At 51.4% G+C, this 26252-nt stretch overlaps 1 protein-coding gene across 3 annotated transcripts in view; it reads left to right on the top strand.

Moving 5' to 3' along the window:
* PBX3 (PBX homeobox 3) overlaps positions 1–19596 on the top strand; it is a 101033-nt gene extending 81437 nt beyond the window's left edge. For 2 of the 3 annotated variants that reach the window (XM_030961696.1, XM_030961695.1), the window contains exons 3-9: positions 1051–1292; positions 5207–5397; positions 7144–7279; positions 12966–13131; positions 14318–14430; positions 15266–15355; positions 18034–19596. In XM_030961696.1, the coding sequence (XP_030817556.1) occupies positions 1051–1292; positions 5207–5397; positions 7144–7279; positions 12966–13131; positions 14318–14430; positions 15266–15355; positions 18034–18126 (1031 nt within the window). In that variant the 3' untranslated portion in view covers positions 18127–19596. The remainder of the gene's footprint in view (positions 1–1050; positions 1293–5206; positions 5398–7143; positions 7280–12965; positions 13132–14317; positions 14431–15265; positions 15356–18033) is intronic. The other variant, XM_030961697.1, reaches the window with a different exon arrangement.
* The last annotated feature ends 6656 nt before the right edge of the window (positions 19597–26252 follow it).

The following is a 26252-nucleotide window of genomic DNA, read 5'->3' as shown; positions in this document are numbered from 1 at the left end:
TCCAGAAGCTAAAAGGAAAAACAACAGCAGAAATCATTGATGAGAAGGGAAGGAGAGCTTGAGTGGATTAAAACCAGGATGTTATTGAACATTCTGACAGCAGAGCAGAGGAGGAGAGTGACAAACAGGGGAACAACTCACCAAGGAAATCACCCCTGTGTTACGGCACTGCGGGCCAGGAGCTGTGCCAAGGCAGTGGGGCCTGGCAGACGAGGGAATGAGGGATGGGTCAGCACTCCCTTGGCCAGGCACCACAACCCCTGCTGCTGCAGGCACTCCCAGGTGTGGCACCACCTTCCCTGGCTGCAGCATGGGTGGCCTGGGCAGTCCCCAACACGTGTGTGCCAGCTCAGGGACACTCCGGGACAATGTGTGGTATCATCAGCTTGTGCCTGTGGACATCTGAACAGGCAACAGAAATAATTTAAAGAGATGATGAGACATTTTTATTATTCCCATGAAATTATATGGAATTATAGTTTTAAATGAAGGTGACAGGTTTAAAATGTGTATTTTAGAGCAAGATTAATGCCTTGTGCTTTCTTGAGTTGGAAAGTTGGCCAGTGGGGGGGTCATCTCCCACTGTATGTCCTCCTTGAGACAGTCAGGGTGGAATCCTGTGCTGTCCCCTGAGTGCACGGAGCACACTGCTGGTGCCGATATCCATGCCTGGCAGCTGTGGGCTAATGGCACATCTGGCACAGCCTACACAGGTACTGTTCCTGCTGTGTATGGGAGCAGAGAGGGTCCTGTGGCACTGCCAGACCACGTCTTATGGGGCTGGCAGGTGTGCTGGGGCCATGCTGGGGCCATGCTGGGGCTGTGCTGGGGCCGTGCTGGGGCTGGGGCTGTGCTGGGGTGCTGGGGCAGGGCTGAGCCCGTTGGGTGCTGGGGCCGTGCTGGGGGCCCGTGGGGTGCTGGGGCCGTGCTGGGGCAGGGCTGAGCCCGGGTTGGGCCCCGGGCAGGCGGGTGTCACAGAGGGCTCGTGGCAGGCAGGCACATGCAGAAGTACTGACTGTGTTTTCTCTTGTTCTCTCTTTTCTGCCCAAGGTTTGAGCATCCGAGGAGCCCAGGAGGAAGACCCTCCCGATCCTCAGCTAATGAGACTAGACAATATGCTTCTGGCAGAAGGAGTCTCAGGTCCGGAGAAAGGTGGGGGATCGGCGGCAGCAGCTGCAGCCGCAGCAGCCTCTGGAGGGTCTTCAGATAACTCTATTGAACACTCAGATTACAGAGCCAAATTGACCCAGATCAGACAAATCTATCACACAGAGCTGGAGAAATATGAACAGGTCAGACATCAGCCTCTCAGTTGTTCGTGTACCTGACACTGCTCTCCTCTGCTTGCCAGTGCCCACCACTGCCCACTCTGGACCACAACCCTTCCTCCCCTTCCCCACCCCTCTGCCCAGAGAGAGCCACCATGGGAGTCTGTCGTCTGTCGGGCTCCAAGGAGCTGCTGGCTGGAGCCAGGACGCATGTCTTGCATGTCTGAGTGTTTTCTGTTGTCTGTAACTGCACAAGAGCAGCACCCAAGCCCATGTTTCTCCCCTTTGCCCATCCCACAGAAGGCAGAGAGGAGGAGAGATGTCTGTCACTCAGTGCCACCCTCTGCCCTGATGAGGTCTCACACAGCTGGGTCTGGCAAGCTGGGGGGCACAGGCAGACAAGGGCTGCTTTGGCCATCTCAGCCCACAGGCTGCTGCCACAGGAGCAGGTGGCAGGATACTCTGGCACAGGACTTGGCCACAGCAGGTCAGCTGGAGCAGGTCTGAAGAGAGTGGGCAGTGAGGCGTCAGCAGTGCACCTGGCCCAGGCTTGGGGACAGAAACTAAGGAAATCCTGGTTCGGGCAGATGCCAGCACAGTGCCTTTGTTTGGAGTGAAGAGCATGCTGCAGAGACTTGTAGGTTTGTGTTCACCACTGGGACCTGGTGACCCAACACATTGGGCACGCCGGTGGCACTGAAAACGTTCACCACATGCTGCCAGGTGCCAGCAGCACCGTGTGTCTCAGGTGCCAGGGGCACTGCCTTGTCTGTGCTGTCTCTTCCACTGTGTTGTTCAAGTGGAGAACAAATAACTGAGCAAACACCTGTCAGGGTCTACAAATCTGCTGTTCTCCCCTGACCCCAAGGCCCAGCAGTCCTGGTGGAGCCCCAAGCCCTCCGAGCCCTGCCAGGTGCAGCTGTAGAGTGGGATGGGGTGGCTGTGGCATGAACCTGTCTCCTACAGGCACAGCACACAGGCTGCAGGCAGATCTGGGCCACAGAGGCAGCAGCTCCGTGCTCGCAGCCGCTTCCTGGCAAACATCCTTGGACTCTAATAAGTTTAATGACGTGGGGGAAGCAGGAGCGTTTTTTGCCCTGTAGCTCCATTTACAAAGGTTTCGGCTGAAATGTCACAGCCATCCGTCCACACCACAGGAAATTTTGGAGGATGCTCAAATGCTGCTGGAGCAGGAGAGAGAGGTAGAGCAGAGGATGAGACATGCATGCTTCCCCATGGATCCTGACACCCAGCCATGTCTGCTCAACAGACATATGATGATTTCCCCAGCCTGGCAGCAAACTGTCTCCTGCTGGTTTGTCTCACTGCAGTGCCCGAGAGGCAGCCAGGGCTTGGCATCTGAGCCTCTGGCGCCACAGGTTCTGGGAGGCAGGAGGCTCTTGCAGCGGGGAGCCCGTGCTGGGCACCTGCCCGCAGTGCAGAGGCGCTCCTGCCATCCTGCCCAGCACAGGCATCCCCCATCCCACGGCAGCAGGAACCAGAGCGCCTTCCTGGAGATGCTTTCCAGGCAGGGTTTGATCCTGATATTTGTTGCCAGTCAGGGGAATGCACTCAGGAAAAAAAAAGGGAAAGAGAAATGGAAAGTGTGTCACGCCATCACCCAGCGCTCCCTCGCCGGGAGAAATGGCCACGCACAGGCAGCGCCTTCCATAATTTACAGCTCCTATAACAGAGATGACATATTGAAAGCTATCTGCTGTAATTACACTGAAATACATTTTTTGCTGTAGGCAAAAGTACTGTAAGGGTCCCAGGCCTCCTGAAGCAGCTGGGAACCCACTTCCCAAGTTCACAGATGTCCCCTGAATTCACCCCGAATTGGGGTGACGTGTGGCAGCTCAGAAGCCACCACCAGCCTCACAGAGCACTGGCTGCTACCCTGCCCCTCAACATTGTTTTGGGCCATTTCCTCTCTTTTTCCTGTGCACTCGTGATGAAGCACTGAGGCAGCAGGAGCATCCCTGCTCCTACAAGGTTTCTGAGCAGGTTAACAAGGCCATCACTTATAACCTGACATTATTAATAATGTCTCAGGCACCAAGCAGAGGCCTGAAAAATAGTCCTGGAAAAGGGATCAAGTAGCTTGGACGCTATAAATAAACAAGAGAAACAAGACAAAGCATCAGAGTCTTCTGAGCTTCCTCCCACTGTGCTGTGTGAGGCAGCTCTGCATAGGGGAGGTGCTGGTGGAGATGAATTAAACCCAGGCTCTCCCAGCAGTTGTAGCCAAACCAAGTCTCATCAGGCAAGCTGAGTAAAGTCAGAGAAAGGTTTTTGCTTCTTGAAAGCAAGAAACTAATTATTGCTTTTCAAAGTCCAGTTTTTGAGACTAAATCTCTTATAGAAAAGACATACCTGAAAATATTTCTAATGCAACAGTTGCCAATTTTATTGTACTTTAAAATTGAATGCCTGGGATCTGAAAGGAAGGGGGCTTGTGGCAAACTGTGTGCCTGGAACACCCATCCAGTGCCAAATTCTTGGGTTCAGCTGTATTTTGGAACAATCAGAGCTGCTGCCTTTTGGGGTCCGTGTCCCCTTCCCTTCTGTGCAACATTTCCCGGGCGAGCCAAAGCTGGTGTCATCGGTCAGAGGGCTGGGCCTGAACTTCTGCATGCTCGGGGTGTCCCCTGGTGAAAGAAAGAATGTGCTGGTGGGGAGTGAGGGTGAGAAATGTCCAGCTCCTTGCCCCGGGGCTCGGGAGCCCTGGCAGAGCCGGGCTGGCAGGTGCTGGCAGCAGCAGCGGCTCGGCGGTGGCGAGCGAGGGGCGCTGCACCAGGGCTGCCTCCAACGGGTGCCGCACGGATGTAAATTAGCCTGTAATTTACTTTCAGTAGTGTAAAGAAAAAAAATCACTTTGCCTGAAGTGTATGCATCTTTCTTAAGGGTGTACCCAGATTTTAATTATCTAAATGTAAATACTTAACGAATTTTACTTAGAGTAATGAGCTAAAGTGCACACTACATAAATGAGATGTTCTAATTAATCATGTATGAACTACTGGTTTAAAGAAAAGCTATGTGAATTCTGCGAATGTTGGGCTATTGCCAAATTGCTAATCAGCATTTGCATTCATAGATGGCTTCACTTAATAAGTTGTGAGACGTTCAGCAAATGTTATAGGAAATTATGAGGTTTTAGATGCATAAACTTTTCACTTTTAACTCCTTCCATCACATAATCTGTTGAAATGCTGGAGAATCCTTGAAAATGTTGTTGTCAGACATATTACGTACATATTTTGCAGCCTGGCTTGAGAGGGAAGAGGGGAGCTAGCAGAGTTTTTGTCAGGTTCCAGCCTGCAAAGGGAAGTCAGGACAGCAGCATGTATGGAGGCTCAGACCAGGGGGATCCTGGTGATGGCTCAGTCTGAAGTTTATATCAACATGTCACAGACTGGGAGTGGTAATTGAGGGCTCCCTGTGCCTGCCTTCAGTGCCTCGGCCAGACAGCGCGGGCACAGTGGGCACAGTGTCACTGAAACCCACCCAAAACGGGGACATGGTGCCTCAGAAAGGTCTCAGGTCCCTGCGTGCTGCAGGGGGTACCCAGGCACAGGGCTCGGGGTGTTGCCCCCTGGCTGTGAGGAGTGCAGGTCCCCACTCACACCCTGCCCCTGCCTGCAGCTGCCCCAGGGGCTGGTGTGACTGCTCCTCTCCACGGGGGTCTGGCTGGGAATGGGGAGAGGATGAGCATGGCAGGAGCAGGGCCGTGGTCACTGGGCTCCCCTGGCTGCCCCAGGACAGTTGCAGGGATCCTGGGCAGGGTGGGATCCTGTGGCCACGCATGTGGAGGGGACAGGGCCATGTGAGGGGTCCCCCAGCCCCCAGTGCTGCCTTCCCCCAACAGCCAGGTCAGAGCTTGTGTCCTTGTGGGGCAGCACAAACCCACATCTGAGCCTCTTCTTCCTCCACAGGCATGTAATGAATTTACCACTCATGTCATGAACCTCCTCAGAGAACAGAGCCGGACACGTCCCATTTCTCCCAAGGAGATTGAAAGGATGGTGGGCATCATTCATCGAAAATTCAGCTCCATCCAGATGCAGCTCAAACAAAGCACTTGTGAAGCAGTAATGATTTTAAGATCAAGGTTCCTTGATGCCAGGTAAGGCAGAGGCAAGTGCCCCTGTCTCTTTCTGGGGGGAAGCAGTAATTTCTGGGCAGCCCAGGAGAGCCTGGCCATACTGGGAGTGGTGTCCCATGTCAGCAGGGATGGGTGGGAGAGGCTGCTCTGTCCCAACAAGAGCCTTCATCCACAGCAGCTGTGGAGGGGACCCTTGCATAGTAGGACTTCAGAAGCAACAAGGTCTTTTCTTCAAATTTTAGTGCAAAGACTGGGCTTGTTTTCCCACCTTGGACACCTGCACCACTGTTGGAGCTCAGTGCCTGTCACCAGGACCCACGGCGGCCTGAGTGGGCTGCTTGCTCCACAAGCTGCCAGGAGGCAGGCAGACAGGGATTAGGAGGGGGGTTTAGGCACAGTCAGAATTGTTTTGAAGCCTGATGAGGTGGGACAGTGATCCCCAGCCCCATCCCCTTCACAGCTCTCCTGTCCTCAGAGCAGGAGCGGAAAAGGGAGGAGCAGCAGGCGCCACCCGGAGCCTCCCTCCTCCAGCAGCTCACACTTCACACCTGAAAGCTGTGAGGAGCTAAACAAGACCAAAATAATGTTATTAACAAGGAGGTCACTGGCAGGTGTGGGAAATCAGGGTAATTGCAGGCAGTTGGAGGAGATGTCTATGGAGAGCTCCAGGAACGCAAAGGTAGAGCGTGCAGATGTACATTTTAAAGTGATTTCTTTAAAAAGGAGGAAGGTAAATAAGGCAAAATGAGCGGAAGCATAGTAATGAGATAAACAGAGCTCTGGGGAGGGAGCCTGCCTGCTCCAGGATACAGCGCAGTTAGCAGCGCCGTGATACTTGGCGAGAGCGCGCTGGGGATTGCGCTCGGCTGCCGGCTGGCCTGGGGCGCCGGCGGTGATTGCAGCAGCCCTGGGGGAGCAGCTCCGAGGAAATGTTTAACTGGAGCCTTCCAGAGCATGTTCTGCTGAAGGAGACCAGCCGCTGGCACGGAGGGATGGCACTGCAGCTGTGCAGGCGCTGCTGCCGTGGGCTGCCCCATGGCGAGGGCTGCAGGCTCCTGGGCAAAGCACGGGCAGGTGCTCTCTGCAAGGTTCCAGCCAGGTGACACCCCTGGGGCCTGTCCTGTGTCCCATGTGGGCCAGAGCAGCCATGCAGCCCATGGCAGGAGGGGGCACAGATGGGTCTCGCTCACAAAGCCCTGAAATCCGCTTGCTGTTGGAAGCCAATTAGCTCAGGGAGGCCACGTGAGGACACATCAGCACGGCTGCCCCATCCTGTTGTACCATCCTCACCCCAGGGAGCTGTGCAGGGGGCCAGCTGACCTGTGCTGAAGGGAAGGAGGGCAAGGAGGTCTGCCAGGCTGCTGCTGGCACAGCGGGGCTCTGTGGCCGGGAGCTTTGGGCTGGGCTGTGTACCTGGCTGTGGAGGAGCCACAAGGGAGGCTGCTGGCTCAGCACCTGCCTCACCATTTCTCCCACAGCGTGTGAACGTGGCCTGTGCTCCCGTGGGATGAACCCTGCAGGGAGGTGAGGATGTGAAGCCAAGGGCAGAATCCAGAGTCCCTGGGCCTGGGTGCAGGACGTGCTGTTGCTTCCTGCTGCTCCCTCCCATGGTGTTGGGGAGCCCAAAGGGATCAGGGTGCCAGGACAGCTCTGCTGTGTTGTTCTGTGCTGTAGCAGAGGCTTTGAAACAAAGGCTGCTGCTCCCCATCCAACCAGGGACCTGCTGGCATCGGGAGGAACAGTGGTGTTTTCCTTTTCTCATTTCAGACGGAAAAGGCGTAACTTCAGTAAACAAGCCACAGAAATCTTGAACGAGTATTTTTACTCCCACCTCAGTAACCCCTACCCCAGTGAAGAAGCCAAAGAAGAGCTGGCAAAGAAATGCAGCATCACGGTATCACAGGTAAGCAGCAGGGAGGACCCCTGCCCCCACAGGGTGTCGTTGGCTGCAGCTGCTTTCCCTGTGGGCCAAAATACCTGTACAGCTCAGACTGGTGTCTTGCTCAGGCTGGTGACACCATCGAATTTTCCTTCACCAGGCAGCTCAAAGAGCAAAACACCTCTTTGGCATTCCACGTGGCCTGTATGTTTGCTAGAAACCCCAATTATTCTCCCACAAATCTGGCTTGTACAGCTTGGGGAAGAACCTGAGCTTGTGTGGCAGGGAAGTGCCCTGCAGTCTCCAAGTTCTCCTCTCCTGTGGTGAGGCCGGTGTGCTGGCTCCTCCCTGCTCCCTCAGCTCCCTTATCAATATTTCAGGTCCTTGAGAGGAATGGTGCCTGCGGCGTGTGTGTTAACTATTAATGATTGCAGGCTGCACTATTGGCATTATTAGCAACACAACCTTTAGCTTTATAATTAAGACCTGAGTTGAGATTTACTTTATAGGCCTCCATTGAATGCATGAAAAATTCAGGCACTTTATTGAAGACTTTCAAATGAAAGTTTGCCCAGCTCCTCCAAATTTGAAATTACTTGACTTTGGCTGCCCCCCAGCACCAGCCCTGGCAGAACTGCCCCAGGGCACGTGTGTGTGCCTTCCTTGGCACACAGCACATGCCCCACTCCAAATGGGGTGGCAAGGGGCTGTGCTCGGTGCCAGGGGAAGGTCTGGGGTAGGGAGGGAGGCAGTTTCTCCCAGTCCATTTACAAATAGCTCTGGTGATGGGCAGAAGTTCTTAAGGGAAATTCAGCACACAGCTTGTTCCCTCTCACATTGCTCCTCCCTTGCCCCTAGCACCACAGGAGCACTGCAGCCCCATGGTGGCTGCTGGGCTGCTCTCAGTGCCCTCAGGCATCCCTGCAGCTGCTGGGGGTGTCTGGAACCAACAAACAGCCTAAGAGCACACGAGTGCCACGGCACTGTGGTCTGCAGCCTTAATCCTGCTGCTGGTTCCAGTCCTTGGCATGAGATGGTTTGTGGCAATTCCTTCAGTAAGTGGTGTCCAGAAATCTTCAACATGATCCAAGGCAGCCTGCTGTATGGTTAGGAGAGGCCATGCCATCAACACCAATTTAAACAAACCAAAAGTTCTTCAGTTTTGGTTAATGTAGTTGGGCAAGATGACATGTGAAAAGGCCCAGCAGACCTGCTGAAGAGCTGTTCCCTCTGCACCCAGTGGTGAGTTGTGCCTGGCAGGAAGGGGCACAGTGATTCCTTGGTGTGGACAGATAAAAAGACAGATCAAGATAAGGCTGAAGTGACTGTAGAAAATGAGAGGGAACATTTCAGAAGCCATAACTGATTGCTTCTAGTGCTAATAGATCTGATTTCTTTCTTAATTGGTTGTTTGATAAGATTTAATGTATATGCTGTAGAATGAAATAAAAGGCAGGCAGATGGTCCAGCAACCCAGCAGTGGCAGAGAGCCTGTGACAGGAATATAGGTTTGTCTTTTTAATATTTGATACAGACATGAATTAGTTGTTCCTTGAATCCATTAGGAAGTCTGAGAGAGCGATGGGAGTAGCTGCATTGTGCCCTCCACAGCACTGCATCCAGCAACCTCAGCCTTGCTGGGTGACATTGCCAGCCTGGTCTGAGGGCAGTGCTGCCCACCCAGCCTGGCACCAGGGATGCAGGGCTGGGCCCTTGACACGGCTGCACTCTGGCAAGATGTTATAAATGACTTGGAAAAACTTGTGTTGATATGGTAAAGCCTGGAAATGGGGCCATGTATCATGTAATGGGAGAGGAGCATGTATGAGAGAGAGGGAGTGCCTGTGATCAGCTGGTTGCTTGAGTTCCTGATGGATCTGCTGTCACAGCTAGAGAGCATGAATACCATGGGTATTCTAATCTTTGATTTCCAAAGGCACTTCCAGAGGCTGCATGGCAGTACTGCAGGGTTAGCTAGTATTTTGTAGGTCGAACTGGGCTGGAGGTGTCTTTCTTCTACTGAAAAGGGTGTATATTTTTGAGGCCATGTAGTAGAAGAGCTCTGAGCAGGCACTACAGTCACTGCTCTGGTGACTGACAGCAGAACTCAGAGGATGCAATCCAGAGCTCGGAGTGAATTGAGCAGTCACTGAAACCCTGGCAGGAGCAGCATCACAGGGGACAAGCAATGGCATCCCAGCAAGTGCCTGAGCTGCACCTCGCTCAGGCTTCATGGAAGATCTCTAAGTGTGTGTATTTTCAGCCTTGACCAAGTGTCCCTTGGACCTTGCCATGCCTGTCACCATGCCCCATTTACCTCCTGTGCTGCAAATACCCCCGAGGGCCAAAGAGCTGGAAAAAGGAATAAATAACATTAAGGGATGGCTTTCCAAACTCTGGAGCTGTTGGCTCGTCTCTGATGAAGAGGCTTTGTCCTTTTCCTGGCTGAGCCAGGCTCCTCTGTAGCCTCTCCTAACGATGATCCCAAGTGTTTCTCTCTTGTACTGTCAGTGCCTTGTACACGCTGGGGGCAGATTCATGGCAGAACACTTTCTCCCTCAAACACTTAATTAGTGAGTGTTTTGGGTCATCCTCCCCCCAGATTAAGCTGCTGACTGGAAATCCTCCTGCCATGGCACTTTACTGAGCTACAAAGAAAATTGTCTCCCAGAATCGTTTCATCGCAGGTGGCAGATCGATGGTTTCAGTTTTGATATTGGTGTTTAAAATAATATGTAGAGAAGGTTTTTCAAGAAAAGCATAAAGACAAACTATTTATTAAGATGAACACCTCACACAATTTCATTTTTAAGAGTGCAGAAAAGGTAATTCTGGGGAAAAGATGTCCTTAGCAGAAAACATTGTCGGCTGTAATTTAGAGCCACCCCATCAGCACACGTTGGAGGGAGATAAAGTGTATTGTCTGTTCTCCCCTCCCATGGCTGCGAGGCTGATGTTTTATACTTTTGCAGATGAGCTGTTCCAGGGTGTCACAAACGACCATCAGTCCATCACACGGGCTGGAGAGAGGGCACAGCCAGTGCTGAGAGCGGGGCACTGGAGTACAGCAATAACATTTTTCACTGCTTCAAACAAAAGAAGGATGTGGTTGACAAGGGAATATATTTAACATTGTTTTAAAGAAAGGATGCAAGAGCTGGTTTCTAGCACCCCTCTGGCCCCTGCTGCTTCTGAGTGTTTCTGTGAGCAGGTGACAGGGAAAACTGTGGATGGAGGGGCTCTTACCCTGGACGTTATGTGGGAAGCAAGGAAAAAAGCTTCAGCATAATGAAATAGTTCTGGAGGTAAAATTCCTGAGTTTAGATCACAGATCAATGTTGTAATTGTGCAACATTGATTTTTAACATCTTCTGGTTTGTACCATGTTTTAGGTGTGGAACACAGACTGTGTGCTACAAACATGGAAACACAATGGAAAGATTTCCATGAATCTGTAGCTCCCCAATTCCAGCAGTGATGCTCTGTGTCAGCTGTGGCTTTGCCGAATGAGCACAGATTTATCCCGGGAAATCACCCACTCTGGAGACATGAGGCAGGCCTGCCCCATCCCAAATCCCACATTAGGCATCTTGATGATTTCAGTAATAATTTATGTCTTTTTATTTAACGTTACAATTAACATGATAAATAAGTGCAACAGTATTGTTTGAAATGTAATATACAATTAAGCCCAATTAATTAATTGGCCTTCAATGATCAGGAGGAGAAAGATGTTCATTTTTTTTTTATGTGAAGAGATAGTTTATTTTAATGAAAAATGTGTTGTGAGGCAGCTCACAATGGAGACAACTTCCATGTTTGGGGTGAGCACGGGGCTGGGTGAGGAGCTAGGTCCCAGGGAGCCCAGCACCTGCACCCAGGTCTTCCCTGGAACCACGCAGTGCCAGCAGCACAAGCCAGGTGAGGTGTGCTCCAGGTGTCCTAAATCCTGCCTGGCACAGCCTGCTGGAGCAGTGCCCTGTCCTGGCCAGGTCCAGCTGGCCATGTCAGCCACGCTCTCCCAGCTGCAGCCGCAGCCCCTGGGTGTCCCGGGTGTCCCGGGTGTCCCCAGGTGTCCGTGAGTGTCCCCACGTTCCCCGGGCTGGGGCACGCTCTGCCCTGCACTGTGTCACAGGAGCACAAAGGGTCCTTGGGCAGAGGGGATGGGGGCAGTGACTGCGGCACCCCCAGACTGCTGCAGCTCTTCTGGCAGCCCCGAGGCCAGGCTCAGACTGAGGAAGAGTTGAACATTTCTGGATATTCATTTAGATGTGGTGTGCGGGTTAAACATAACGTACGAGCACTGCTCCTCTCATTGCTTCCAATTAAACCTTGCTTGTTAGTTTAACCTCTAGGTAATCCCATCAAACAATTGATGTCAAGGAAACACTGCCCACAGTGGCTCTGGATGAGTGGCCATTAATTTTAATTGCCTTGATATTAAAGATTAAGAAGTATTGGGACTAGCAGAATGGAAACGATCTGATGTCAAGCAAATCCACTCGTTGAGGCTTCCCCAGGCTGCTGGTGATATTAAAATTTTACTGTGAGAATTAAATAAACCTTTATTAGTGATGGCTGTTGTTTGATTGGTCCAGGGGCGTGCATAAACAGAGGGGTCTCGTGCACATCCGTGGACAATATGGTTGATGTGCAGAGATTCCTCAATTATGATACTGTTAATAAAGCATAATCTGATTGTACACAATAATTATTTGCTGGGTTTCATTAATGTATTATTGCTTCTCTGACTGACAAGGTGATATTAAGTGCAATATATAGAATATGGTGGAGTATTATCAGGGGAGCAGGATGTATAAGGTACCTTCCATATTACTGGTAAAGGCCAGAGGTTTTCCATTAATTGTGGTTAAACAAAAGCCTGTGCTGCATCAAATACAGCAGGATTTGACTCCTGCCTCAGCAGGATCCTGAACTGGGTGCTGTGACAGGGCCCCAGCCCCTGCCATGCCCTGTGGCTGCCTGATAACCACTGGGCTGTCACCGGTCCCTTCCCCTTTACTGCTGGAGCTGTTCTTTTATTGTCTCTGCTGTGTTGGCCATTGTCCATGTTCCAAACTGGGTTTGTTATTTAGGAGCTCTGTTACAGCAGCTGAAGTTAAACAAAGCCCCTAAGCAAGATTGTACAAACTTCCCTGAGCAGCTCCAGGCGTGACCCCTGTGCGGGTTAATAGCCGGTGCCCTGGGAGCCACCTTGGCTTCAGTACAGATCTTCAAAGGGACATGACAAAGTGACTTTTCAACCATTATTGATTTATATGATTCCTTTCATTTTCAGCCAACCAAACACGATTCTGTGAGTGGGCTGCCAAGGTTGTTCCAGCCCAAAAATAAAGAACAATTGCTCTCACTGCCCGCTTGCCCTCAGTCAACCGGACCTTGGTCCCCCCTGAGCAGCTTTCTGAGTCTTGCAGTTTTGCTGACAAATGGCCCATGGTGGTAGGGGACAATGCTGTGGTACAATAAGCTCTGGGATATGTGCAGTCATCAGTCACTTGTTGTGCCTCAGTTTGCCAAGAGAGCAGCAGAGCCAGGTCAGCCCAGCTCCATGGTGATGTTTAACCGATCCGGGTTAGTGCTCAGTTACCTGGAGCAGGTACGGGTCATGATTCTGGCATCTCAAAGGGATCCTGCTTTGCCCAGCCAAGCACTTCGTGTCCTTCACCCTTCCCACCTCTCTCCACTGCAGGTGTCCAACTGGTTTGGCAATAAGAGAATCAGGTACAAGAAGAACATTGGGAAGTTCCAGGAGGAAGCCAATCTCTACGCGGCAAAGACGGCCGTGACTGCAGCGCACGCCGTGGCCGCGGCTGTCCAGAACAACCAGACCAACTCCCCCACCACACCAAATTCTGGTATGTACCTGCCTGCTGCTTTCCAGCCTCCTGCAGGGCCCCGACGTGCCCTAGTGAGCTCGGTCGGGATGAGGAGGATGCAGGTCCTTAGCAGACCCAGTACTGGCACAGGGGGTAGTCCTGAGCCCAAGGACGGCCAGGCTGCACCATGAGGGCTGAGCCCTGCCGTGGGTGGTCCCAGCTGCTCCACAGCCAAGCTCCCACAGCCGTGGGAGAGCAGAGTGGGGCCCGTGTAATTCCTGCAGTGGTAACGGCTGCCTGGCTCTGCCTTCTGGCACCTTCTTTGTTTCTGTAGGTACTTTAAGCTTTTGCTCATTCACTGAAAAGAATGTAAAATGGGGCAGAGGTCCAAGTCTGGTTTTGTAGGACTGTTAAATTTATTGTCAAGATAACAACAAAATAGAGGAATATTTTAGCACGCTCTAATTAGAGTTTAAACTCTGGATGGCTTGAAATGGAGTTGATGTTATAAATAGAAATCTAAGGATGGAACTTTAGTTTGGAGTTACTCTGCGACGTGCTCTGCTACAGGTCTCACTGGTGTGCTGATGACATTTTGCAAGTCTGAGCACTGCCTTAGTCAGGGAGGTGTGAGGGAGGCATTGCTCTTTTGGGCTCCAGAGGCAAAGGTTGCCACAAGCACAAACACTATTTGCAGTCAAGTTTTGCTGTGACTTAGTTGTGGACAACTTTTAAAGAGGATAGAGAACCATGGGGAAAAAAAGACTAACTAAAAGCAAGTAAGAAAAAGGTTCCATGTTTAACAGTAATAAACCACATAACTGGGAACTGCCAGCCATTTCCTTTGGAAGGAGACACAAATCACGGGCTCAAAATGAGTGTTTGGTGATGGCACCTCATGATGGAATGATCCACAGGGGGACAGCTCTGATACGGAAACGTTGCTGTACAGGCTGCTCTTCCAGAGGGAAGAGCTGTCCTGGGTTGCACGGAGTTGCCAGGCTTGCCCAGCACAGTGCTCTGGTGCAGGGCTGAGAGCTGGGATGTGGTGGCTGCTGTGGGGTCCAGTGGCCACGCTCACCCCGTACCAGGGCAGCAACTTCCCCTCCACTGAGCCTTGCCTGTCCTCTCCTCTCCTGCTGTTTCTCCTTCCCCTGCCCTCAGGTCTCTGGGTTATGTTTTTGCAGCTCTCTGTTATTCAGCTACCTAACTCTTTCCTTTCCAGGTTCTTCTGGTTCTTTTAACCTCCCAAATTCTGGGGACATGTTCATGAACATGCAGAGTCTGAATGGGGATTCTTACCAGGGGTCCCAAGTCGGAGCCAATGTGCAGTCACAGGTAGGAGAAATGCCCCCAGCAGGGCCTTTCTGGCAGGGTAGGGTTTGGGCTAAAAATTCCACCTTACTCTGGCTCTATTAACTGGTCTGGGCCTCGCTGCAGAGTGGAGGCTGCATATTTCTGGATGTGGCCTATTCTTACCCCGGCATTGAATTTCACAAATATTAAAGAAAGAATGATTTTTTTTCTGATTGAAATTTTAAGCTTTGTGAATGCATTCGGCTCTGGCTTGAGCTCATGGAATGGGACTGGGTGCATCTGACTTCCATGGACACTGTAAATCCAGTGAAATTTTCTTTCTTTTTTTCCTTTCTTCCCTCCTTCCCCTGCCCTAAAAAAAAAAACCCACTCTCCCATCTCTCTTTCATTTATTGGACAAACTTTTATTTATTAATTCATTAATCTATTTCTGTATTTACTTAAATGTCAGAACGCCTCTGACTGAGTGATTACAATACACCTCACTGCCAGTCACTGTTCCAGCCCCCTCAGAAGGGCTGGCTCCAAGGTTTCTGTGCTGTGTACACACCGTCATCTCCTGCACACATGCCAGCACACACAGGCAGGGGAACATTCCCAGCACTTTGCTGCAGACACTTGGGCAGGAGCTGCGGTGCTGGAGGAAGTTGTGTTTGGTGGTGAGAGCAGCAGAGATGTATGGGCTCTACCGGGCACGGATTGGTTGAAATTCTGCCAGTCAGTCTTGATTGATAAATTTGCCTTTCATAGAAGATGCTAAACCCTTTTGGCTCACATAATTCAAAATGTTGCCTATTGTAAGTGATGATGTTTTAATAGATTTGGAATGATGAATCCTGTCTCCCCTCACTTTAAGGTGGATACCCTGCGTCATGTTATCAATCAGACGGGAGGATACAATGATGGCTTGGGAGGAAATTCACTGTACAGTCCACATAATTTAAATGTGAGTACCCGGGGGAACAGTGGTTTGGAGAGCCATAAGCGCAGTGGCAGGTAAATGCAGTCATTAATACCTGTATTAATTGCTCTTGCAAACATGTTGTTTAATATCACATCTTTGGGGATGAACCACAGAGCAGCCCTTGGTGCAGCTGTAAGGCTTGTTAGTGTAAGAAGAGAGAAATTCCAGATCTATGACTATAAATGGTTTGAATTTTTTATTTGTTTCAGCCTTATGAGTTAAAAGGCAGCAGCCTCTGAGAGGCTCCTGTGGCTGCTCCACAGGCAGGGAGCTGTGCTGTGCTGCCTGTGCCAGCTCTGAGGGACGTTGATGCACCTTTGGCCATTTCAGGGGTGCCCATTTTTCCTGTGTGTGAGAGGCACCTTTGGCCTTGTTACTCCAAACGGCAGCGAGCAGTCAGTCTGGCTAACAGATGCCAGTAAATTGAGGGATTATGGGCTTGATGGTGATAGGTGCTAAATGTCCTCCCGCTGGCCGTAAGCGATGGGATGTGACAGTGCCCGGGCTGGGCGGGCTGTGCCCGCGGCTGCGCTAGGCGCCGGGATAAATCAATGTGGAGATGTGCGCTGCTCTTCCTTCCTTCCTTGGGCTGGGAGCGGGGAGGAGCACCCCGCGGCAGCAGCGAGGCTGCACGGCACAGCTCATCCCTCATCCCCAGCTTCTTTCTCCCACTTACAGCTGCAACAATTAGTGCTTTATATATATTTTTAATGTTTTGTATTTGCTTGAGAGGTGATTTTTCTTTGTTTTCCTTCACACTCATGGACTCTAAAATTAGAGAATTCCCAGCCTAGTGACCCTCTTCCCCTCACAGGGTCTACCCCAGTGCTTCCCAACTGATGTGGATTGGGGTACGGGTGCTGAGCAGCCCCAGAAACCCACGGAGAAGGGGACAGGGAGACCCAGGGTGAGCCGCTGCAGCCACAGGGAAGGGGAGGTTTTCCCCCCGTTTTGAGTTGCCACTTGCCATGAGAGTAAATATTAATGATTTAAAATGTGATTGAAGATGTTCAATTGTAAGGGGAAAAAAGTACCATTAAATACTCAAATCTTTTACATTTGAAATGTCAAATCTTTCTTTTTGGATTTATAAATAACTCATAATAACCCACAACAAACCATATAAAAAGCCTTTTAGTTGCATTTCTCCTTTTTCATTTAAGTGTTTTGAAATGCTTCAGAGAATTTGCGATATCCTTATCAACATGATAAAATATGAAACTGTGATTGCCTGCAGCATTTTACAGACATGAATTCCATCTTCACTGATGAGGCCTGATAAGGCGCTGTTGTATAATACAGTGCATAATCTCAAACCACCAGAGTAAGGATTAATTTATTTGAAAAAAAGAATGCTTGCTGACAACCTCTCTTCCAGCTGCCAAGCTGAGTAAAAATATTGTACATTTGTTGTTTATAAATTTGGATAAAAGAGGAATGATGTTTACTTCAGATGGAATATCTTTAGACTCATATCTGCACAAGAGTTTTTCTTTCTCTTAAGTAGATTCTCATATCTTTACAAAATAAAACCCAGCGGTGCTCCTGCAGCGAGCAGGGTCTGTGCCCGCTCGGTGTGCCCGGGCAGCGGGCATGTCGGCGGGGTGCGGCCTGGCAGCTGCGGGTTGGTGCTGCCTTCATTTCACCGAAGGGAAAGCCCAAACCGCGGGGTTTGTCGGGCTGAAGCTGCGCTGTTTGCTGTTCCATCTGCAGAGGAGATAATTACGGAGGCTGCTCTCCCCCGGTGCAGCCGCCGGCGATCCCTCCGTGCCGTGATGGATGGCACGGAGCCGGGCCGGCTGTGGGGTGCGAGGGGCGGCGGCCGCGGCTCCCCCGCCACACCGGCGCTGCCCTGCGCGTCTCCCCGGTGTCCCCGGCCCGGAGGGTTCGGGTGGCCGAGCCCCAGGAGCACATTTCCCTGCTAACCTTTCCCTGCCAGGGCCGGGGGCAGCGGCGGCGCGGCCGGGGCCGCTCTCGCGGGCGCTGCGCTGAGGCCTCCCCGTCACTTCCACTCAGCGTCCCCCAACTCACGAGCCCCGCGCCTCCCTCTTCTTGACTGACATAAAAATATGTAGCGACAAGCTGTCTGCCACAGCCGAAATCCGATCAGACATTGATTCCAGCAATTGCCTCGATTGGCCGAGACATAAGGCAAATTTGTTCCTGCGCTGCTCGTGCTGAGGCAGGTCTGAGGCGGGAGGGCCGCAGCGCGGCGCGGAGCGGGCCGGAGCGGGGCCGCCGCTGCGGATAATTGCGAACCCGATCCCCCCTGCCCCTCACCCCGGAGCTGGGGGGACATGTGCGGGAAACCGGCTGGGGCAGCTCTGCCGAGGGCCCTGCCGCTGGGGAGAGGCCATGCCGAACTTGGGGAAGTGAGGGGAGACGCGGGGGTTAAACACGAATCGCCCCAGGCTTGTCTTCTCAGGGGAAAAAGCTGAAGCGCCGGTGAAGGGATGTTCCTCATTAAAACAGGGATGATCTCTGCAGAAATCCCACAGTCCTGGCTGCAGGCAGCATCTGGCTGAAGGGCTCCTGCTTTCCCTGCCCGTGCACAGCCCTGCAGAGTGCGGGACAATCCCCTTCCCGAGCAGCCCCGCCATCGGCCCGCGGTGTTATTAATATGCGCAATGGTATCAATTGACTTGTTTTTGCCTTTGCAGGCTAATGGAGGCTGGCAGGATGCAACCACTCCATCTTCTGTGACTTCCCCTACAGAAGGGCCGGGAAGTGTGCACTCGGATACCTCTAACTAATCTCCTAGCAACACTTTTTCCCTGAGCTGAGATGCCTTGATTAGCGCATTCAGAGTTGCAGGAGAAAAAGGAAAGAGTTTTTTGTAGCCAACCACCTACAGCTTTACTGTAAAACCTTGTCTTATTAGAAAACTTGGTAAATCTGTTTTTTAAAGGTATCATAATCATTTGTATTTATACTTAAAACACACAATGTTAAAAAGCACTTTATCCAATTAGGCCAAGATTTAGCATTGTTTATAGCCCTGTAACTATTTTATCATAATTTATTATCAGCCGTTTTAATGATGTTGGTCTAACAGTTGCCAATTACTTGGCCTTAAGGGTAAAAGTACAGGACAAGCTTAACCTCAGTAGCAAGAGCAGACACAAAGAACCGCCTCACCCAAATTTAATTGTGTGCATATTTCCATGGAAAGTCAACAGGAATCACAGACTTTGATTGTGTTTCATCTTTTCATATCTCTCACAGAGCTGGAATAAAAAGAGCTGTTCAGTTATTTCGGTTAACAATGGTCGTGTTTAAGAATCCTTATTCGTCACTTTTTTTGTTGAGATCTATTGTCTTACAAATTAGATTGGAAACCAGGAGCATCTTTTCTTGCTAAAGCCCCCCCGGAGCCCGAGCCTCCCCTCGGAATCCCGACACGGACACAGGTTGCTCTTGGGAGATGCCGACTCTTGCTGCTGGTCTCTGTGCACGCCACCACCCGGGGTTTTACAGTACGAGCTGGGTGCTACCCACGCCTGCCAAGGGCTGGTGCCTCTGCTTGGCAGCAAACCACAAACAAAGGAAAAGGAAAGGAAAGAGCACCGTGATATGGAGTGTTGTACATAGTGTAGCAAAAGAGTATTTATACATCTCACCAATCAAACACAGCTTTATTACCTCATGCGAACTCATACAAACCAATAGACTTTCAACATGTTCTGTAGCTTAGAGTGCTCACTTACTACCTCTGAACGATACTCACGCTGTAGTTTGTCTCTTTCTTATCTTTTTGCATCTTGTAATTAACTCTTTGTTTCCCCACGAAATGTAATGTACATTGTAATCTCCTACAAATCAGGGTTGCCTTGGCAACTGCTAAAGAAGCGGAAGTGGAAACATGGGGTCTTAGGTTGGACACAAAACAGTGCAACTGTTGTAAATACTGAGAAGCATTTTGAATGTTCTTCATCTTGTTACTAATACACGCAAAAACCAACAACTAATTGTAATGCATACAGACTTCAGTATTCAGTACTGTACATCCCCCTGGATTGCAGGGGCCCTTTCTCTCTCTCTTTTGTATTGTATGCGATTCTGAAACTGATTGAGTCATGAAAATAATTTGTGGCAGTGATTCTAATGTATTAAACCGTTTCGTGTTACTTTCTAACTGGATTACACCCTGGATTGAAAAGTCTTCCTCGTGGTAGTTATATGTAGTTTCAAACATGAATAAACTTTTTGCTTTCATGACCAAACGTTGATGTAATCTCTTCCTGCTCAGTTCAAGTCAGCCTGAGGAGATGCGTCGGTCTCCAGAGGAGCGAGCTGGCATGGAGCAGGAGCTGAGCATCTCTTTATAAACACCAGCAGGTCCTTGTGCCCTCTTGCCAGGAGAGAATTAGAAATCCTGGGAGAGGCACATCCTGGGCAAAGGCTTCCACCTGCCAGCGCCTGCCTCCGCTGCTGCCCTGCTCTGCCTGGGAGCCACAAATCAAGTGGAGGTAAAGGAAGGGGTCAGGCCTTTAGATGAGTTTAAAAACCATCATCATATTCACTCTTAATTACCATTTTTATTTAACATTAACTTTGGAGCTATAGCCTCAGCTAGCAAGTCTAATGTGATTATAAAAATATTTTTCTTTATTAAAAAAACTTTTTTGGAAGGACGTATATATATAAATGCTAATTTTAAGTCTTTTTAATAAAGTAAAGGTCAATAACAGGTAATAGCCTATTTACCATATCTCAAGGAAATTGACTCACAGGAAATCAAATTAGCGTTAATCACTTGCAGCAAATGGTCTTTGATAAATATAACTACTCACTACTCGGGTTAGTGCAGCTAGGCAGGAGGAGGCCGAGCGCTCACCAGCACCAGCCCCTGCCCGGCTGGAGCTGCAGCTCGGTGAGGAGCTGCTGGGCCATCGCCTTCCTTCCCTTGGGCTGTTCAAGCCTTCAGGTGTTCCTTTGGGGGCTGAACAACTATTTGCATGATTCAGTGAGCTGGTGGTTCAGCTTTTCTCAACAATTTTTGTATCAGGGTGTTTTGTAAAATAGCTTTGCTCCCCCACACTCCCCCGGGCCGTGGTGACACTGCACCCCACGCTCTCACCCAGCACTGACTGCTGCTGCTCTGTTCACAGAGCAGGCTCACCTCCATCAGGTTTGGAATTGAACAGTGCTGCTTCTTCCACAGGTGGTGCATTTAAATAAACAAGTAAAGAGCCAGACATGCATTGCAAAGCCTTTGTTGTCTGTTAAAGGGAGCTGAGGCAGGTGGGGACTGTGGACTGCCGAAGACTTCTGCATGCTGAGGACAAAGCACCCAACAATTTGCATTTGCTAATGGAGCTCCCCAAGTCCACACGCTCAGTGTTCATGCTACAGCTCAGTGGAAATGGTATTTTATATTTTAAATGTAAAGTGTGTCAGCGGAGGCGTAGTAGGCAGCGTAATGAACACTCAGACGTCCCTCATCTTGATCACATCTCTGCTGGCCACAGGCAAGGACCTGTCACACACTGAGGAGGTTCATAGGAAGGCCATCAACAACCTTTGGGCCGCCCTTGCGTGCCCCACGCCCGCTGGGCATCATTAGCTGCTGCTTTGCAGCATTAAGGCTTTGGGTCCCTTTGAATTACAAGTGCAATTTGGCTTTTCCTTACGTTGGAGAGCAGCCACGTGGTTCCATGGCAAATAATAAACATCTTATCCTTGAGGCCTGATCACGCATCAGGGAGGTTTACTGCCAGCACCAGTACTAGGATCAAGCTGCTGATGGTATATTGTGTTTCACCCAGCAGCTACACCCTGAAGGAGCCTCGCAGGAACAGTGGCTCTCACCAGGGGAGGAGACCCTCAGCCCTCCCACCCTGCCAGCTCAGCAGCTCCATCCTGATTCCCTGCACCCACGTTTGAGCTTTGGGCACCCGAGAACCCTGCAGCAGGAGCCCACCAGCCATGGGAGCTGCCAGCCCTAGACCCTGTGTGGAGCACAGCAGGACCAAAAGGAGGATCTGCAGCAGGTCCCAGGAGTCGCCATCTCCTGTGCTCAACACTGACCTGACTAAGGCATCCATCCCTGGGACAGGCACGAGGGTGTCTGGAGGAGAGACCCACGCTGCTCCCTGGGCAGGGCTCCACAGCCACTTCTGGGCCCAGCCCCAGCTCCATCTGACCTGCTGTGCCATGGGGGCCATGGGGACCATGGGGACCGTGGGGACCGTGGCACGGCCACTGCTCCAGGGTGTCCTGCAGGAGGAGGGAGCCTTGAGAAGCCCAGCAGCTGGGGAGACACAGTGCCTCTGGTTTGTGACCTGCCGAGCCGTGGGAGCAGCCCCACAGCCTCAGAGCCCCGAGAGCAGCAAACCTTCCTCTGCTGATGGTGGAGAGGCGGCAAGCTCCCGCTGTGCCCGGCTGTGCCCTGTGTGTCTGGGCTTGCAGGGATCCTGAGCCCAGGAGGGGAAGAGCTGGGGGGACCCTGGGGCATGCAGGATCCGTGCCCCGTGGGGCTGGGTCAGTGGGGGCAGCTCTGCTGACTTGGCCCCACGTGTGTGAGGCTGAGTGGCACCGTGTGATCCTGCAGCAGGGTCCTGACCACACGTGAGCTGAGGTGCAATGCCACTGCCAGCGTCTGTGCCATGTATTTCCAATGTGATAAAAGTAACTGTGAGTAACTGAAGATGTTTCCAGTTTGTGTTAATAAAATACATCTTTTTTAAAGAATGGAATTCTTCAAAGATTGGCAAATTTTATTTTATTTCATTAGCTTTAATGTCACTGCCATATGGACTGTGAAGAAAAGTGAACCATTAGATCAGAGGGACTGAGTTATCAGTGTGACACAGAAAGCTCTGATACAATTGTTAAGGATAAGCCCTGCAGTGATTTATTGCCTGCATTGTATTAGTCACAGAGGAGTTATGATATGCTCCCCATTCCTGTATCATATTAGGATTTTATTAGTCTAATATGACATGGTAATATAATATATGATTAGAATTCCCATCCAGTGATCCTTTCCTTGGTTGCAGGGGCTGGAGAAGGTTTTGTGTGCATCAGATGCTGGGCCGTCATGCCCAGGGAGGATGGGCATACCTGGGATGGCACAGTAGCTGAACCAGTCTCCAGGCCTTCCCAGGTGGGACATGGGGCCCCTCACCTTCTGTGGCACCCCGGGGCACCTGTCTGCCATTGAATTCTTTTCCCCTGAATTACAGAGCCGCTGGCTCCTTCCTGCAGGTGGGACAGTGGAAGGATGGAGCTGGCATTACCATCCTTGCTGAGCCGAGCCACAGGTCTGGGCTGTACCTGGGAAACCGTCCCTGCCTCGTGGAGCCCCGGCGCGGCTGTGCCAGCGGAGCCCTGGGCTCAGCACGGAGCGGTTTGCCCGGCTCTGGAGCGAGGAGAGCCGCGGCAGGGCCCGGCGCCGGGCTCCGCTCGGCCTGGGCCGCGCTGCGCTGCCCCGAGGCGCTGCTGGCTGTGCCCGCTGCTCCCACCGCTCTCCCCTCCTTCCCCTGCCCTCTGGGAACCCAGCCTACCCAACAAATCCTGAAGACGAACTTTTCTTCAAAGTTCCCCCATCGCCGAGCCTGCTGCGCCGGGGAGCAGCTCGAGCAGACGCTGTTTGTAGCCCCGTTCTTGCCTCCAGCAGCAGCAGCAGGAGAAGTTCAAGCGTGTCAGAGCGCTACTAGGTGCTAAATCCCAAAATCTATATCAAAGCCTATTTGATCATCTTCCTGTCATTGATATAATAAAAAGGATTAATTTATTGGAGACTGCCAAAACCCTCATGTGGCAACGAATTTAAGGATCGTGTTTACACAGGCTAATTAAACCCAATTACTTTCATTCCTCTCCGCGGTGCCAAGGCGGGTGCTGAGGGGTGCCCAGAGCCCCTGGGCGAGCCCCTGTTCCTGGGCTGGGTGGGGACCCAGGGCTGTCCCCGATGAGCGCATCTCCGGCCAGGGACCCCCGGGGGGAAGGGACCTTCCTCCTCCTCCTCCTCCTCCTCCTCCTCCTCCTCGTCCCGCAGCCCCCGGCACGCTCAGCTGGCTGGGGATGGCACCTCGGAGCGGGCAGTGTGGCACACGGCCACCCCTGGCTGCGGGGGAGCTCGGGGAGGCTTTGGGAGAGCAGGCGGGGCCGCTGCCCATGCTGCGAGATCACCTATTAACGCCTGCGATTCGGATAATAAAAGGTTGCATTTTTAGTGGTAAAATTCAGCATAAAGAGCACGCGTCATTAAGTATGGAAATCCAGAATTTTATTAGCAATCTGCTAGATCTGAACTGACGCCAATTAAACAAAAAAGATATCATTTATAAAAAGGCAGAGTTCAAGTTGTATTAAATATGAAATGCAATTTTCTGCTGGTTGTGATTTATTACCATTGGTACATTGTTCAAAGAAGCATGTTATATTTCAATAGAGAAATATTGTTTATTCATTAATATTTTAAAACTTGCTTATTGCTGTGTATGACTCTCCTGCAGAATGAAACTTATGATTTAAAACATGAATTAATAAACACATTTGAAAGTGTTAGACAATATCATAACTGCTCATTTTTCATTTTACTGAGAGCATATTAAACTTTTATAATTCTGTACTATTATTTTCCAAATAAAGGTATGGGCTCTAAATTGCTAATTTCAGGTACAGATGAGAGAAAGCAATAACAGATGTTGGGAATCAGTCACTATGTCCTGCTAACATGGCTCAATACTTTTGTTCTCACATTATTCACAAATCTCCTGTTCAGCACCACGGCCCCCTCAGAGAGTCTGGGGTGCCCCGGGTGCCGCTCCTGGTGGGACAGGAGGGTTCCAGGGACCAGCCTGGAGAGAACAGTGCAGGTTCCAGGTGTGCAGGGCCAGGGAGGATGGTGAGGGTTCCAGGTACGCTGGAGCCGCAGGGCTGCGTCGGGCTCTGAACGCCAGGAAATGTTTGATAGAGGCTGACATCCTAAATGAGGCCGAAAATATTTTATACAAAATGTGATAAAGCAGTAATGATCCCAGAGGCCTCGGGTTATCTTGGTGATTACCTGCACCCACCACTTGAATCAGCAGCATTAAGGGGTCCAGACCCAATACGCAGATCCCTTGGAACGCATTAGTCCTGAGTACTTTATATAGACTCACCTCTCAGCTGCTTGATTCAAACTAACCTTTTTTGTATCTTAAAATCTCTGCTGCCACAGCCTTGCTGTATTACCATAACAATAACCAGTATTTCAATTTTAAGAACTCATTTTTCCTCAAATAGAAAGTGCCAATCAATTTAAGGAGCAGGAGAGGCACGCTGGAGCACAGGCAGGGCACGTGCACCGGGGCCTCGCCCTCCTGCTCCAGCCCATTCTGGGTGAGAAGCACCTTCCTGCACTGCACTTTTCCTGCTCAGCCTCTGCTCCTGGCTCTGCAGCACGCGCTGGACTCAGGGGATTCACCTCAGGACCTTGACTCTTTGGTGGGGAAGGAATGGAAGGGGACGGGGAGCCGACCTTTGGAATGCTTCCCCAGCCTGGTGGGGGCTTCGCTGCCCCCTCTGGCTCCACTCAGGGGTCCAGGGTCATGGGAGGGCTCTGGGACACCTCAGAGCAGGGGCTGGGCCCAGGCAGCGCCGGTGTCTGCGCCTCCATGGTGGGGCTCGTGCCAGGCTGGCCCTCACACCTGACAGCTAATGGCAATTAACTATTCACCTCTTCATTGGGCCAAGCAAATCCGCAGAACTTATTACTCCAAGCCACTCAATTAATTAAAGTTCAGTGCTTAATCAAGTTCCAGTGGTCATAAGCAGGGCACAGGGATTTCTGTTTCCTGAGCACCATGCTCAGAGCTTACACAAAGCAGTGTGCCATGTCTGGCACTCCCTGTGGGATTCCTCATCAAATTAGCCCCCACTTGTCCCCACTGGTCCCAGGGCAGCCACCTGGGAGCTGGTTCCTCTCGGTGGGCTCTGTGCTGGGCTCCAGGCTGGGGGCCTGGTCCTGCCACGTCTAGGGCAGTGTTGGGAGGGGTGGAGGTGCTTCTGGGCACTGTGGGATGCAGGGGCTGAAGTGTCTGTGCCACCCCTAAGAGACCCCAGCAACCCCATGTCCTCCCTGGAGGGGACACAGAGGAGGCTTCACCTGGAAACCCATCTTCCCCCACCTTGTCTGGACAAAGAGCCACACCAAAACCTGCTGTGGGCACAGAGGGAATGTCTGTGGGATAGGAAGGCTGGGCACCACAGGAGCTGAGCTGGTGGGCCCCGGGACAGACACAGCATGGAACTGCAGGCACCTGCAGAACAAAGCCTTTCCAATGGGCCTGCCCATGTGCTTCAGAGACTCTCCAGCCCATCCATAACCTGGAAGGAGATGCTGTCCAGCCACATGGGCAGCAGATTCAATTAGGTTTCTCTCTCCCAGAACGTGGCATGAGAAGCAATCTCTCTTTTTTGAAGAATGTAATAACAGAGTGCAATGGAAATGCATCGAAGAGACTCCAAGAACAGGATCCCTGCCTTAAATCTTGAAAGCAGTCAAGAAAAATATGTTGTTTACCTGAATTTGTTTTTCATGAGGTCTCCCAGAGGATTAATAAACTAACCTTTCGTCTGTGAACACCTGGTCCTACACGCCATCAATAACCTGCGGCACCCTCCGCACCAATGCACACTCAGGGGCAGAGGCAGGTGCAGGAGGCTCCACAGGAGTCCCCAAAACGCCCGTGACAGAGGGGACACGCAGGGCTCTGCCTGTCCGCAGGGCCCTGTGGCTGCACACACATGGAGCTGGGCTGGGCCCATGTCCCTGGTGTGGCCCTGAACGTCAGGCTGGGCTGCCCAGCCAGAGCAGGGCTGTCCCACAGGGCCCATGCCGTGGTGGGGATGCCCTGGGGGGCCCTGGCTCTGGGCTCTGGGGGTG

This window comes from Camarhynchus parvulus, chromosome 17, assembly GCF_901933205.1.
Source record: "Camarhynchus parvulus chromosome 17, STF_HiC, whole genome shotgun sequence".
Classification (NCBI taxonomy): domain Eukaryota; kingdom Metazoa; phylum Chordata; class Aves; order Passeriformes; family Thraupidae; genus Camarhynchus; species Camarhynchus parvulus.
The sequence above is the reverse complement of the archived record's forward strand: the minus strand, read 5'-3'. Positions and strand labels throughout refer to the sequence as shown.